The 16085-nt window shown below is 39.8% G+C and overlaps 1 protein-coding gene across 1 annotated transcript in view; it reads left to right on the top strand.

The window, feature by feature from the left end:
* The first annotated feature begins 734 nt into the window (after positions 1-734).
* Positions 735-16085, top strand: part of Dek (DEK proto-oncogene) — a 32196-nt gene continuing 16845 nt past the window's right edge. The window contains exons 1-7 of the mRNA XM_078020586.1: positions 735-995; positions 1214-1365; positions 4371-4472; positions 4734-4843; positions 6380-6474; positions 7316-7436; positions 12315-12503. Of these exons, the coding sequence (XP_077876712.1) occupies positions 1221-1365; positions 4371-4472; positions 4734-4843; positions 6380-6474; positions 7316-7436; positions 12315-12503 (762 nt within the window). The 5' untranslated portion in view covers positions 735-995; positions 1214-1220. The remainder of the gene's footprint in view (positions 996-1213; positions 1366-4370; positions 4473-4733; positions 4844-6379; positions 6475-7315; positions 7437-12314; positions 12504-16085) is intronic.

The following is a 16085-nucleotide window of genomic DNA, read 5'->3' as shown; positions in this document are numbered from 1 at the left end:
GGGCAGGATGTGCGTGTGTCCGGGATGGCTGCACAAAAGGACAAGAAAGGAGCCAAGGAAGATGTCTGATTTCTGCCCTGATTAAACCCACCGAGTAAAGGAATCCTGGGGCAGCTATTGGCTGGGGAGCTGGGAGAAAACGGTGGCCATCACCAACGGAAGGGGGCCACTGGAAGGAGAAACCCGGCATGGCTTTTGGAGCACGGCGTTTGGGTGCCTGCGGAGGTGCGCCGGGGCTCGGCTGCAGGAACTCGGGGCTTCCTCGGCGACTGCGGGGAGGGAGGGCCCGCCACAGGGACCGGCTGCAACCCACTCGAGTGGCGGGTGCAGGGAACCCCTAAGGGCGCGGGATCTTTTTCCTCACAGTGCACGTACCAGTGACGGGACCCTCGGAGGCAGACCCGGGAGTCATTCCCCGATCGGGTCCGGAAGTCGCCCTGGAGTGACCCGCCTCGGGGAAGGGCTGCCGAGGGCGACTTCGGGGATTCGCGAACTTCTCTGCCCCCGCCCCCCCGCCGCCCCCGCCCCCGCCCCGGCCCGGGACCGCTCATCCTCTTTTCCGGGAACCAACCGTGGCGAGGACCAGCACGCAGGCCCCCTAGCGTCCTTCCGTCCGCTCTGCGCGCCGAGCCGGCTCGCCGCCCGCTCCGCCCGCCGCTCGGGGCGCGCCCCGCCCGCGCCCCCTGCGCCGCACCCTCCGCCCGCGGCCGGGAGACCCCTCGCGCCCCGCCCGCGCGCCCCGCGGCCAGCGGAAGCCCGCCGCCCCGCCCCGCGCCCGCCAACTCGCAGCCCGCGGCCCTGATTGGCCGCCGCCTTCCCGCTCTCCTTCCCGAACCGCCATTTTGAAAATCTTGTTGATTCTGTGGAGCGGCGCGCGCGGCGCGAGCGTCACGCCAGACAGCGACCCGCGCGCCTTCCCGTCGGCGTCGGCCCCGCCGCCTTCTGCAGCCGCCTCGTGCTCTCGCGCTCCAGGCCCGCGGCGGCCGCGACCCGCGGTGAGGGCTGCGGCGGGCCGCGGGAGGCCGGGCCGGGGTGCTGCGGCCGGAGGGGGAGGGACGCGGCCATTTGGACGGCGGCCTGCGCGGGGGAGGGGACGCGGGCGCCCGGGGCCGGGAGGGCGGCGGCGGCGGCGGCGGCGGCGGCGGCGGGGAGCGCGCGGCCGCCCCGTCCTGGAGCGAGCGTCCGAGGCGCCCGGCTTTCTCCCTGCCCGCAGGTCCAGCATGTCCGCCTCGGCCTCTGCCGCGGACGGAGACGGCGCCCCCGCCCAGCCCGAGTCCGAGAAGGAGCCCGACCTGCCCGACCCCAGAGCGGACAGCGAGGAGGAGGAGGACGACGACGACGACGATGAGGACGAGGAGGAGAAAGGTGGGGGCCGCGCGGACCCGCAGGCGCCCCACGGCGCTGCGGGCGGGGCCGGGCGGGCTGCGGTGCGGCGGCCCCGGGGCTGGGGAGCGGCGGCCCCGCCGTCGGCGCCCCGCGGGTCTCCGGGCGCATCTCTGCGGCGTGAAGTTGTGGTCGCGGCTCGCGTCGTCGGCGACAGTCCCGAGGTGCCGTCGCGCCCGCAGCCCGGCCGTGCATTGGCTGAGCGCGAGCGGAGGCCCTCCCCCTCCGAGCGGCGCCTGGCCCCCGAGAGCTGTCGCTGCCGGAGAAAGTGGCTCCAGCGAAAGGGCGCCGCGAAAGTTCCGAGCAGCGGGGCCGCGGCCGCAGTCGGGGCGGGGGAACCCGGGCCCGGGCCCTGCCGCTGGCCGCGCTGACAGGTGGGCGGGCGGGCGGGCGGGCGGTGCACCTCGGGCCGCTGCCAGCCGCAGCCGGGGAGGTGGCCCGCTCCCGGGGACGCTCCGGCGGGACTCCGAGGCCCGGCCCCGCAGCCTTTGCCGGGAGCCCTGTCCAGCTTCCTCTCTACCTGGAGTCCCTAGGAGGGGACCCAAGTTTGAAGCTTTGCAAACAAACCCGAATTTGACCGTTTCTTTAAGTCTGAATCCACCACGGCCAGCATTTTATAATGCCTGGTGGTTGAGGATTGTGAGCCCTTTTTATGCCCCAGGGTAGGGGTATGTTTGTATTTAACCACAGTCTGCATTTGATTATGAGTTTTAACATGAACTATTGCTGAACAGTTTTGTTATTTGTGATAAGCGACACTGGGCTGTGACACATCTGTTAACCAAAACTTTCTTGACATTTTTTTCCTCTGATCTTCTGTTTGTTTTTCAGTCTTTCTAGAGTGGCTGGGTTGACATACCACAGAAATGGTCATTTGTTTTGGTCAAGGAAAAAGAATTACAGAACTTATATAAATATACTGTGAATGGCCAAAATAGTGGTGCTTGGAAGGCTGGTGATAGTTCAGAAAAATCCCAGATTTTGTTCTAAAGAAATAGTTGGGTTTTAATGTTTTGTTGTTGTTTTATCGTTTTTGGTACTCGGGATTGAAGTGGGGGGGCACTCAACCACTGAGCCACATCCCCAGCCCTTTTTTGTATTTTACTTAGAGACAAGATCTCAGTGAACTGCTTAGCTCCTCAATAAGTTTCTGAGGCTGGCTTTGATACTCCTGCCTCAGTCCCAGCTGCTGGGATTACAAGCATGCCCCATGGAGGAAGGCTTAATATAATTTATGTTTATGGTGCTGGGGCTTGAACCCAGGGCCCTGCTCATGTTAAACGAGCATCTGTCACTGAGCTCTTGTGACTTTTTTTTTTTTTAAGAAAACATGGTTTAGTATAAAGTTTATCTCCTAACAATTTTATAATATTCTGAGTAGTACCTTTTTTACTCATTTGTAATGTTTCTGGAACACCTGTATGTACCCCTGAATACTTTAGTACAGAGACATCTTGGAAGCAAGGCATTGAAATTGATGAAGTGTGTGTCAAATAAGGGGTTAGACTAGCCCAAAATGTCAGTGACTTGGGCAGAAAAATGAGTGAGTTGACTGGTAGAAAGATGACTTGTAGTTTGCTTTCTTTGGCAAATAGGTATTTTCTGAAAAAATTTGCAGAGGTCAGCAAGTTTGGAGATGATTATGACTTATATTTTGGATGTATTGAGTCCAAATACCCATAGGACGTGAAGTAGAGCTGTGGTAGCAGCTAGGTGTGTATTAGTTGATCTGAATCTCAGAAGAACACTCTGCCTAGAGTTAGACTGGGTAGATGATAATCAGAAGCAAATGGTTTAAGTCACCAGGTATGAGACAGTCTGTTGATAATAGGGTGGTGTCATAGCCCTGGTTCCAGAATACCCGCTAGCATCCCTTTCTGATGCTTTATGTGCAAATTTTTATATCCCCAAATTTTATTTATCCTTCAGAGCCAGCACTAATGTTCGATCCTGTTTTCTTAGTCAAAAAATAATACCTTCCTTACTCAAAGAATTGTATCTTTTTAAAGGTGTTTTAGTATCTTCAGCATTACACCATGATATGGTAGACATGATCTCTTTCAAAAAATGTTCAGTGTCTTCATCATTGTTCATCCCCTCAGTATCATGTGCAGTTTTGCACAAAATAGGCATTCATTCCAATGAAAGAATCTTCAACAATATGCAGTTTTTAAAAATTTCCTTCTATTTTAACCAGTGGTTAATAGTTTTAGATAAGTAGCGTTTTAAACACGATTTTAAATAATGTTTTTGTATATATTATGTATTTCCTGTTTGGGGTGTGGTATGAAACTACTCTGAGCTACATTCTCCAACCCTTTTTTATTTTTTATTTTGAGACAGAGTCTTACCAAGTTGCCCAGGTGGAGTCCAACTTGTGATTCTCCTGCCTTATCCTCTGGAGTAGCTGAGATTATAGGTGTACACTACTGTGCCCAGCCAAATTTTTCTTCTTCTTTTTAAAGACAATCTGGACTAAATAGAACTCATTTTTTTTCAGAGTGATTTACGGGCCATCATTATGAACATTGTTTATATCACATCACGTTAAGGGTTGGCCAGTCGATTGTATATTTAAACTTACGTTATCTGACAACAGGTAACAGGCACCAAAATATAGTTAAGTCTATAGCAGTTTGTAACAAGGTATTGTGTATTTTATGAAGAATAAGAAGAGAGAAGTTCAATGGCCCCAAACGCAAAGCAATGATGAAATGAAAATAGTAATAATTATAATTAGATCATTACACATTGTATGTACATATTGAATTATCACAGTACACCTTGGAAATAAGTACAATTATGAAAAGAAAAATTAAAAATTAAGCTTAAAATTGCTGGGCGCATGCCTGTAATCCTAGCAGCTTGGAAGGCTGAGGCAAGAGGATGGCGAGTTCAAAGCCAGCCTTGGCAAAAGCGAAGTAAAAAATTTCTGTGATGTTGTATCTTTTATGTCATTTACTTCTCAAAATTAATTTTCTATCTAGAAAAAAGTCTCATTGTGGAAGGCAAGAGGGAAAAGAAAAAAGTAGAGAGGCTGACAATGCAAGTGTCTTCCTTACAAAGAGAGCCATTTACAATTGCACAAGGTGAGTTTATTATTTTTTTCATTTTATGGTGAAAATGCCCAAATATGCAAAAATATGGTTAGCCTTGCTTGTTATTAGCAGGGTATTTAGCCTTAAGTAAATAGTAATATATTCTTGACTTAATTTTATTTGCCTCATTAAAGCAAAGTTATATGTAAATTATGCTGTAAAATAATTGTCAATAAAACAATTTTATAAATATATTAACTAAGGGGTATTTATGTGTTTTTTGTTGGTTTGTTTGTTTTATTTTGTTTTAAGGAAAGGGGCAGAAACTTTGTGAAATTGAAAGGATACATTTCTTTCTGAGCAAGAAAAAAACGGATGAACTTAGAAATCTACACAAACTGCTTTACAACAGACCAGGCACTGTAAGACCTTTTTAAAAATAACCTTTAATCTGTTTTCTCTTTTGTGTATTAAAATGCTTTAATGATAGGACCATAATTTTAGTTTTGCAAAACTGGTTGATAATTTCATTTCTGTACAGTTGAGCACACTGACACACATACTTGCTATTACTTGTCACAGGTCACATAGTTGGATAGTAACAATTAGGACTATAATATTCAGGGCTCTTTGTGGTTGTTTCTTATTCCTAACTGAAATTTTAAAGTATGATTATTTTAGTAATCTTTAAATATATTACATTAGGATTGGTTTTTGTTTTTTTAAAGTACTAGGGATTGAATCCAGGGGTGCTCAGTCACTGAGCTACATTATTATCTCTTGTTATTTTGATATAGGGTCTCACTAAGTTGCAAAGGGTGGCCTCAAACTTGGGATCCTCCTGCCTCACTCTGAGTGGCTAGGATTACAGGTGTGTGCTACCATGCCTGGTCAGAAATTTTGTTTTTTGGATATTCTGGCCATTGAGAATAGATAATTCAGTATAATTGTATCTCATTTTGTACAAATACCTGATAGCAATGTGGGTGGTACTTCTTTGCCAAAGAAACTTAATACTATATACAACTCAGTGTTCCATACAATTAAGGAAACTTTATTTTGTGTTGTACATGGGGAAAGTAAAAGTTTGGTGTTATTAGAATAGAATGTCTGAAGCCTGACATAATTTATTTCCTCATGTGTTAATCTCTTTTAATCATCACAACAATATTAATTTACACAATTCTCATAACTAGTAAATGGTATTAACTTTGGAATACCAAAGAGTAGCTTTACTTTTCAAAGAGTAAAGTCCTTGACTTCTGATTTGGAAAATAAGAATTATGAGTAGTAACTTGAATTGCTTATGGAAAGGACATCTGTATGTGTGTTACTGAGGTTAACCCAGGGCCTTGTGTGTATTAGGCAAGCAAGCACTCTTACCACTGAGCTTCTTTCCTAGCCCTTAAAAAAATATATATTTTGAGACAGTATCTCTATAAATTGTCCAACTTGGCCTTGAAAATACAGTCTTCCTGCCTCAACCTCCTGAGTAGCTGGGATTATAGGTGTGTGCAACCACACCTGACAGAACAGATGCCCATTTATTTATTTATTGGTACCTGGGATTGAACTCAAGGGCTTTCTTTCTTTCTTTATTGGTACCGGGGATTGAACACAGGGGCATTCAACCACTGAGCCTCATTGTTGCTGAGGCTGGCTTTGAACTTGTGATCCTCTTGTCTCAGCCTCCTGAGACACTGGGATTACAGGCATGTACCACCATGCCCAGCAACAGATGTCTTTTTAATCAGTAAATTTCCAAATTTCCTGGGACTATTAGATAACAGTTTTGTTAAAAGTCCCCAAATGAAAAGTAATTGTTATAATGGTAACATTAGTAATATTTTTCAATTTTGAATATATTGTAACTTAAAGACGGGAAAATTAAGATGTTGGCTTTGAATTTTTTTTGTACATTGCTAGATAATAAATATCAATAATAAGAACATTTTCAGGTGTCCTCATTAAAGAAGAATGTGGGGCAGTTCAGTGGATTTCCATTTGAAAAAGGGAGTATCCAATACAAAAAGAAAGAAGAAATGTTGAAAAAGTAAGTCATTTTTGTAAATAATCATGTTTTAATCACTGTACTTTCTTGTTTTAATATTTAATTATAATACTTATGTAAATATACTTAAAACATGAACACCCTTTTTTTGTACATTGATTGTTTAGGTGCTATGATTTAACTTATTTTTATAGTGCTAACTTGGGATGTTTGTTATTTTCTAGTGAATAGGAATTATCAAGATTATTGAAAAGCCTTAAATTTTTATTTCTAGAAGAAATGATACAGATTGATTATTCAGAGGGTCCAAAACTCTAAAGGAAATGTAGTGAAAAAAAATCTTTCCAGTTCCTATCCTTGTCAGCTACTTTGTTTCTTTTAAACCATTTAAACTATTTTGAAGATGATCACTTCATAGAAACAGTGTTCTTCGTAATGAAATAAGTTGATGTGCTTTCAGAGTTTTTGTTTTTTTAAATGCCTGTAGTTTAAATAATTAATAAAAATGATTACTGAGTTTTTCTTTGAAACATTGTCATAGTCTAAATGCTGAAGGAGAAGTATAAATTTAATTACTAGCCAGAAGAATTATCAAATTCTTTAATTTTATAGGTGAGAATCTTTTACATAATTTTCCAGTAACTTTACTTAATTTATTCTTTTATGCCTTTAAACGTAACTGGTAAATGGCAGTTTCAGTTTTCTAATGCTTATGTGGTTCTACACTAGCTAAAAGTATTAAGAGTAAGATTCAGAGAAACATTGGCTGTTTGTTTTTCAATGTTATCTGACAACCAGTTCTGTTGGCTGTTGCCATTGTATTGTGGGGAATGTTTATAAACTCCTATATAATCACCTTGGTTTTTCCCATTTTCTGTTTCAGATTTAGAAATGCCATGTTAAAGAGCATCTGTGAAGTTCTTGATTTGGAGAGATCTGGTGTAAATAGTGAACTAGTGAAGAGGATCTTGAATTTCTTAATGCATCCAAAGCCTTCTGGCAAAGTGAGGATCAGTTTTTACTATTTTAATGGTCTTTCTTTACTTTCTCTTTTCTATGAAACAGTATAATTGAACAGTAGTTTTGCACTTGGCATTCAGTAATAGTTGCTTTTATAAAGAATATACCTTCCATTGATAAAACTGCAACACTTCAAGATAGAACTAATATGGAAGGAATAGGAATATGTTCACTGGTATCAATTATGACGGGTGTAAGATTAAGAAAAGTATATGTTAGATAGGACAAAAAATACAAAACTAGGGTTGTGTGTCTAGAAGGTCCTTGAAGAACAGAAACAGGTTGAGTATGAGGTGTTGCGTCGGGCGGGGGATGGGAGTATAATCTTATACTAAGGATAGAAAGGATGAGATGAACTGGTTGTTTTCTAGATCCTGGAATAAAGTTATGAGAAAGTGACAAAAAAGCTGAAAAACAAGTTTTCTGGATTGAGTTTCTAGAATCATCAGAGCTCTAGGAGCTGGGTAGGGAAGTAAAACAACCATGTAATTTTCCCATACTTCTTAAATTTTAAGTTTACCTTAATTATTTAACAGTAATCAATGACATTGATGACTCAAAATGTCTGTTGAAATGTTACTTATATGATCTTGCATTTTCAGCTTGTTTTAGGTCTGTTGCCCAGTGTTCCGTATTCCTTTCTCATTTCCATAGGAAAAGAAGTGTAAAGAGGTCTAGCAGGCCTGTAAAGGAGTTCACAGGAGGGGGGGTGTGGAGAGCATGAAGAATCAAAATAAGAATAGCAGCTCTGGAGCTTTGGTTTGCCTGCTCTTGATCCCACTCTCCATTAGCTGTACAGGGACAGATAAAGGATAGTCAAGCTGCTATTTCATTTAAGCAGCTACTAACCCAAGGGGTATGATTTTTTTTTGTTACATTAGTTTGGCTTACTTGAAGACAGATTTTATTTTCTAATTTTATACCTATACTTGTGTTTCTTAAGGATTTTGTATGGCAGGTTGATCCCAGAAGCAATTACTAACTAACTTTTATGTGGTGCTGAGGATTGAACCCAGTGCCTCCCATGTGCATGGCAAGTGCTCTACCACTGAGCCACAACCCCAGCCCATTCTTTGAAAATTAATGAGACAACTCAAGAGCTTTGGTTTATGAACAGTTTAATTTTCAAGTAATATTAACAAATATTTTGTGCAAAACATTTTCAAAAGAATTAGAAGAGTGGCATTATTTTGTTTTTATGCATCTAGTTAATATTGGCTTAAGAGAAAACAGCTCAATTCTCTTTTGCTTCTCATTCAGTCTCTTACAATTTACTGTTTTGCTTGAAATATACAAAAAAAATTCAGCCTCACACATGTGTGTAGTTAGGACAAGAAATATTTTTTAAAATCCTCTCAGATGATGGTGGGTATTTTCTTTTGATAACAACAACAAAAAAATCCACAGTTGGTAGTTTCTTAGAGATTAGTTGTAATTTTTAATGTAGATCTAGAGACATGTGAATGGGTCTTTTACCCATGTATGTTTTTGTAACATCATGCCTTTACCATTTGGGAAATAATACTTTCCTGGCTTACATAATGCAGATCTTCCAAATACTGACACATTTCATGAAGTATGTCAAAAGTCACATTTGTCAATATATACACTATTTTGTCAGAAAAATCTTTAGATACTAGGAAATTAACCACATTCACAGTAGTAGAAGTGTTTTTTCCAAATTGCAATTTCTGCTTAGTTTTGTAAAATTTATTGGCAGTAAATACTGTCAGTTGTTTTCCTTGAAGTAACAGTTTTACCTGCTTGCTTTTGAAAACATGTCTATCAAATACCTAAATTCTGAATGTCCGTGTTCGTCAGTTTTTTAAAAATTATGTTCCAGAGCTTGGGGTGTCATTGTGGGTAGATTGCTTGCCTAGCATGTGCAAGGCCCGGGATTTGATTCCCAGCATTGCCAAAAATAAAAATGATGTTCCATGAAAAAACCAGCTAGGTTAGCTCACATCTTAAAGAATTGCACAAATACTTTCCTGGAGAAAACCATTGAGTGTCAATGTGAAGCCAGAGTGTTTTCTATGGTGTATTTCCCATTTTGTCACAGATATTAAAAGGACAATGCAAGTAATATTATGGTTTCATCAAGGACATTCTTAGTAGAGCAATTTTTCCTTTTTTTTTTCTATTGATATGTAGTTGTGAGGGATACAGTGACTGCTAGTATATTTTGTTGCATTGATTGATATGAAGGTGTCTTGGTTAATACCCACCTACACTTTTGAATAATCGGTGAAAATTTCTTTTTTTTTTTTTTTTTTTAATATTTTTTGTAGTGGACACAACACCTTTATTTATTTATTTATTTATTTATTTATATGTGGTGTTGAGGATTGAACCTAGAGCCTCACATGTGCTAGGCAAGCATTCTACCACTGAGCCATAACCCCAGCCCTCAGTGCAAATGTCAACACCATAAAAAGAACAAATAAGTAATATGTTAATATTATTGTGAAAATAGTTGACTGTAATAGAGTCTTAAAATGGTCTCAGGGAACCCCAGAATCCATGAGCCACATTTTGAGAGAATTTTGGTACTAGAGATTTAACTCAGGGGTGGCTTTACTAACACTGAGCTGAGTCCACAGTCCTTTTTGCTTAAGTACTTTTTAAAAAAATTTGAGAAGGATCTTACTAAGTTGTTTAAGGCTTTGCTAAGTTGCTAAGGCTGGACTTGAACTTGGGATCCTCTTGGCTCAGCCTCCTGAGTCCTTGGGATTACAGAGTACTACTGTGGTGCTGAGAATCGAACCCAGTGCCTCACGCATGCGAGGCAAGCGCTCTACCACTTGAGCCACATCCCCAGCCCCTCTTTCACTTTTCTTTATAGATTTATCCAGCACCCATTCTTTTCCCATTGCTATTAATTCTGTGTAGAGAATACTACCTGAATCTAGTTCCTGAGCTGAGATAAAGGATGTCACATTATTCTAATACATTTGAGACTTGGCATTCATATAGTGAACAGTAGAAGTTTGGACAATAAGTGTCACTTTTTCTCTAAATAGTGCTATCAAAGAATTAATGTAAATGGGAATTGGGTCTTGTTGGTAGTAGTTCACATAACAAGGATCAAGGATACCTGTATACGTTAAAGGCTTTTTTTTTTTTTTTTTTTTTTTTTTGGAGTACTAGGGATTAAACCTGGGGCTTTGTACATACATACTCTGGCTCTGAGCTACAGTCTCAGTCCTTTTTGAGATAGTTTCCCTGAGATGCCCTGGCTGGCCTCCAATTTGGGATCCTCTTGCCTCAGCTTCCCAGGTAGCTGGGATTTCAGGTGTGTGCCACCACGTTCAACCTCAAGGAATGTTTTTTGTTAGTTTGTTTTTTGCTTTTTTAATAGAGAATCATCTCTGAGAAATGTTTTTGATTGAGCCACTTTCTGGAGTGATCTAAGTTGTGTTTCCCAGTCTGCCTTTAGAATCACCATTGTTTGGGCAAGCTAGAGGCTGTCCTGTTAATTGTTTTATTTGTAGATAACTTGAGAACACTATCTTCTAGTAGATACTTTTTCTTAATTTTTGTATAGGTGCCTGTGACTCCTGAGAAATTGGATATTCCTGGGAAAGACCTGTGGTTCTGTTAGTTTTATGAAAAATATGTGAAGTTGCCACAAACATTTATATAATTTAAAATATGTTGAATATCCCTTATCTGAAATGCTGAGACGAGAAGTGATTGATTTTGGATTTCCACCCCCCAATTTTGGAAGATTTTCATAATGAGATGCCTTGGGAATGGGAATCAAGTCTAAATACAAAATTCATTTAGGTTTCATATGCACTTTATATGTACACCACCCCCCTGAAGGTAATTTTGTATACTATTTTCATGTGCCTGCTTTTGTTTCTTACTTTTTTTTTTTTTTTTGTACTGGGGATTGTACTCTGTAGCACTTTACCACTGAGCTGCATACCCAGTTGTTTTTATTTTGAGGCAGAGTCTCTAAGTTGCTAAGGCTGTCCTCAAATTTGTGATCATCTTGCCTTAGCCTTCTGAGTTGCAGTACAGGCATGTACCACTATGCCCAGCTCAAGTGTGTGCCTGCATTTTGACTGTGCCATGTATCACATGAGTCCACATGTGGATTTTTCCATTTGTGGTAAATGTCAGCTCTAGATTTTGAAGAATAGGGATGCTCAACCCATACTTTGCATTATTGTATTTTACCCTAGTGTTTTTGCTTATTGCCGAATATAATGTAACACGGGCAAAAAATAAAAGAATATAAAAGATAATTGTATGGTTTAATTGAATAATAGAGTGATTGTAGTGCACCTATTTTGTGGTTCTTAATTAGTTTTGTAATTAACATGCCCAGTGTTTATTGCATATTCAGAAGCATCAGCCAAAATATGATTCTGGCATTATTGAAAATAGAGCCTAAAGGCAATATGATAGTTCATTCAAAAATTCAAGATGTATAATTGATGATAAGGTTTTATGTTCTTTTTTAATAGTGCCTCCCATTCCTTTTGATTCATGAACCCTCTAAAAGCAAGGACTCCTAGCAGCAACAATTTTAATGCTTATAAAAATGAAATAAAACGTCTTAAAACAATTAGGATAAAGTATAAACAACTGTCTGCATGCACTGCATTTCTGGTTCCACGTCATAACCTAGAATACATCTCTCTCAACTTTTGGGAAGTCTTTTTAGGTGTTTAGAATATGAATAGAGTATTGGTAATACAGTTTTAGGTTGACCTGAGTCAATTAAAAAAAAAAAGCCACAAAGCTTGTATTTTTTGAGAGATGAAATTGAGAGGTATTTATCAGGAACAGTTGGTTGACTTGGAAATCTAATTCCTTATTGGTGTTATTATTATGAATTTTTTATACAGCCATTGCCAAAATCTAAAAAAACTTCTAGCAAAGGCAGTAAAAAAGAACGGAATAGTTCTGGAATGGCAAGGAAGGCAAAGCGAACCAAATGTCCTGAAATTCTGTCAGATGAATCTAGTAGTGATGAAGATGAAAAGAAAAACAAGGAAGAGTCTTCTGATGAAGAAGATAAAGAAAGTGAAGAGGAGGTAAAGTGTTCTGTTTTTTAAATTAAGTATAAACCCATTTCTTTCCCTTATACAGCATCTAGTTTTATTGCCAACCCAGAGTATAAAAGTTGGAATATAATAGTATGAATGTCCTGAATTTGAAATGTTTACTTGAGTCTAGAATAGGTAAATGGCCAGAGAAGATAGAAGGATGCTTATCCTGAAAAGGAGCACATTGGAGCAAATTCTCCAAGATTTTGTTTCATGGTATATCATTAACTTGAGCCAATTAGTACAAAAAGTAAGGTGTTTAAGGGTCATCATTTGTGTGTGTGTGTTGGGCGTTATTTAATGAGGATGACATTGTTTGAAGTTTGGTGAGTAAGTTTTATAGGACTTAGAGATGTCTGTCATTTTTTACTTGGGAGTATTTGTAAAACATTGAGAATACTTATCTTCCAACCTGAGGCTTCAGGAAGGAGGTAAACTGATGAAGTTACAAGATTAAACTTTTGATATACATCCTCAGTCAGGTAGGTAAGGGAGAACCGGTACAGAAGATGTATCTGTACATTCCTGTTGTTAATGATGTTCAGGTAGAGAGTATTTAATTTTGTTTTGGTGTTTTCCTTTAGCAGTCAGAACTTGCTTTATAAATTGTGTGTAAATTCCCCTGTCTTAGGGACTTAGTTAATGCTGGGTTGATATTTTGGGCTAGATAATTCTTTTTGTGGTGCACTTCTAGTCCCTAGTTGTGATAACTGGAAATATCTTCAGACATTGCCAGGTGTTCCCTGGGGAGAGGAGATTGAGCACTACAGAATTAGAGGGATTAAAAAGTAGTAAACTATTTTTTTGTGTGTGTTTAGTGTTTATTAGTCTTGAGGTATTTAAAATTCATCCTTGGTTTAATGTCAAATGAAGTATGAACTGCTTTATAATTTTAAAAGATGGTTGGTTACATCCGTCTAGCAGGTGCTTCACAAATATCTTAAGGATTTTTGTTTTGTTTTGACAAAAAGGAAGATGAATAATCTGAGCTTTAACATTTCTATGGATTGGACATCTGAGAGGAAAACATGAGGCAGGTTTTCTTGTTCCTTTATTGGTTTTTTTTTTTTTTTTTTTTTTTTAAAGAGAGAGTGAGAGAGGAGGGGGAGAGAGAGAGAGAGAATTTCTTAATATTTATTTTTAGTTCTCGGCGGACACAACATCTTTGTTGGTATGTGGTGCTGAGGATCGTGCTGAGGATCGAACCTGGGCCGCACGCATGCCAGGCGAGCGCGCTACCGCTTGAGCCACATCTCCAGCCCCTGGTTTTTGTTTTGATACTGGGGATTGAACCCAAGGGTGCTTAACAACTGAGCCATATCTTGGTCCTTACCCCCTGCAAAGACAAGGTCTTCTAAGTTGCTGTGGCTAACCTTGGACTTGGGATCCTCCTGCCTCAGCCTCCTAAGTTGTTGCTATGATAGGTGTATGCCACTGCATCTGGCTAATTGTGACTTTTAAATTTTATTCTGCATTCAGATTTCTGGTCATCTACCATGTTCTGTTTACTGTATCCTAAGCTGTTGTATTTTTTAATAAATATTTATTTTTAATTGGAGTTGGATATAATACTTTTATTTATTTATTTTTAGTTGTTGACAGGCCTTTATTTATTTATATGCACTGCTAAGAATCTAACCCAGTGCCTCACAAGCCAGGCAAGTGCACTACCACTGAGCTACAGCCCCAGCCCCTATTTTATCTATTTTTATGTGGTGCTGAGGATAGAATTCAGTGCCTCACATATGGTAGGCAAGTGCTGTACCACTGAGCCACAACCCCAGTGCCCCTAAACTCTTGTCATAGAATATTAACATTTCGTTTTTTTCATAGAGACAAACCATGGGCCTTAGAAACTGGGTTTATTTGTTTTCCAGATTGTTCTAAGTAGTTGAACTCTATGTTTGTAATTATATTTATTCTTGGATAATGATCACATGTGGAAATGTCCCACTACAAATCAAAGCTTTACGGTGACATAAACTAAGATCTGTTGCTAGAAACCCTGGTCAAATGGTGGATATCCACAAGGATGGGAGATAATGCTTTTATAAACATAAGCTGTATAAGAACCACAAGATAAAATCTATATTACATTTTATTAGAGGGACTTTTCCTGCTTGGATTGGTCCTGACAGATTTCATAAGATACGATTCCAATAAAGTCTAGATTAAGAACACTCCTCAACCCCCTGCCAAACTTTGCTCCAACAAGGCTGGGTAAAAATTTAGGACTGGTCTCAAAAACTATTGCTGATTTGAGTTTACGTGAAAGGGTCTGATGGCCTTTGAAAGTAAGTTCTAGTGGGAGGAATGATATTTCTTTGGCCACTTTGTTTTCTTTATTTCAGGACGTCTTGGTTAAGTGGAAACTGTGTTAGGTACTTCATAAATGAAAGTGTTTTGGGTCATTACTGCAAAAGGACCTCTTTTATAAAAGGCCATTAAGAAAAAAGTTGCAGGTTAATCAGGAAAGTTATGGATTGCCTATGTTTTCTTTTTTGTACCAAGGATTGAACCCAGAGGGGCTTAACCGCTGGACCACATTCCCAGCTTTTTTGTATTTTATTTTGAAACACAGTCTTGCTAAGTTGCATAGAGCCTCCCTAAGTGATCCCACTCCCTCACCCCTCCCTGTAAATCACTGAGGCTGGCTTTGAGCTTCAATCCTCCCACCTAAGCCTCCTAAATTGTTGGGATGATAGGCATGCGCTACTGCGCCAATTTTGCCTATACATTTTTTAAAATAGAAAATTACTAAATTAATAGTTTTGATTATTTCCTGAAATGTTTCTTTTCATTAGGATTAACTTCATTTAAATTAGCCAAGAAGCTAATGTAAAATTTCTATTTTAATATCTTAGAATAAACTGTGAACTTAGGTAGATTAATTTTATCTTAACCAGTTTCCTCTGTAAATTTGGTAATTTGACTACAATCAAAATTTAATCTGTATGATAACATTAAAAATTACTAAATTAATAGTTTTGATTATTTCCTGAAATGTTTCTTTTCATTAGGATTAATTTCATTTAAATTAGCCAAGAAGCTAATTTAAAATTTCTATTTTAATATCTTAGAATAAACTGTGAACTTAGGTAGATTAATTTTATCTTAACCAGTTTCCTCTGTAAATTTGGTAATTTGACTACAATCAAAATTTAATCTGTATGATAACATTAGTAGTTTTACATAGAAGTCCAATTCATATTATAGTTCTCCAGCAGATTATGTGAGGTTGAATATTATTCACTTGCTGATTTTCATACTTATCTGTGCAGGAGAATTAGGAAGCCACTGAAATCTAAACAGCTAACAATTGACAGCTTATAAAGTCTTCTTTTAAAAAAAACAGATGTAAGCTTTAGCATATGGAATGATACTTGCTAAAGCGTTTGTTTGAAGTTTTCTATTCTGTACCTGTTTCTATGATATACAGTGAATAATTCACAAAAGTTTTATAATCCTCATCAAGAGGATGCTTATTAAGAGTAGCTTTGGTAATTAATGCCTTTATAAAAGAACTTCACTGGATTTCCCTAATAGTTTGGCTCTTGACATTGACTTTTT

This window comes from Ictidomys tridecemlineatus, chromosome 8 (genome assembly GCF_052094955.1).
Source record: "Ictidomys tridecemlineatus isolate mIctTri1 chromosome 8, mIctTri1.hap1, whole genome shotgun sequence".
NCBI lineage: Eukaryota > Metazoa > Chordata > Mammalia > Rodentia > Sciuridae > Ictidomys > Ictidomys tridecemlineatus.
The sequence above is the reverse complement of the archived record's forward strand: the minus strand, read 5'-3'. Positions and strand labels throughout refer to the sequence as shown.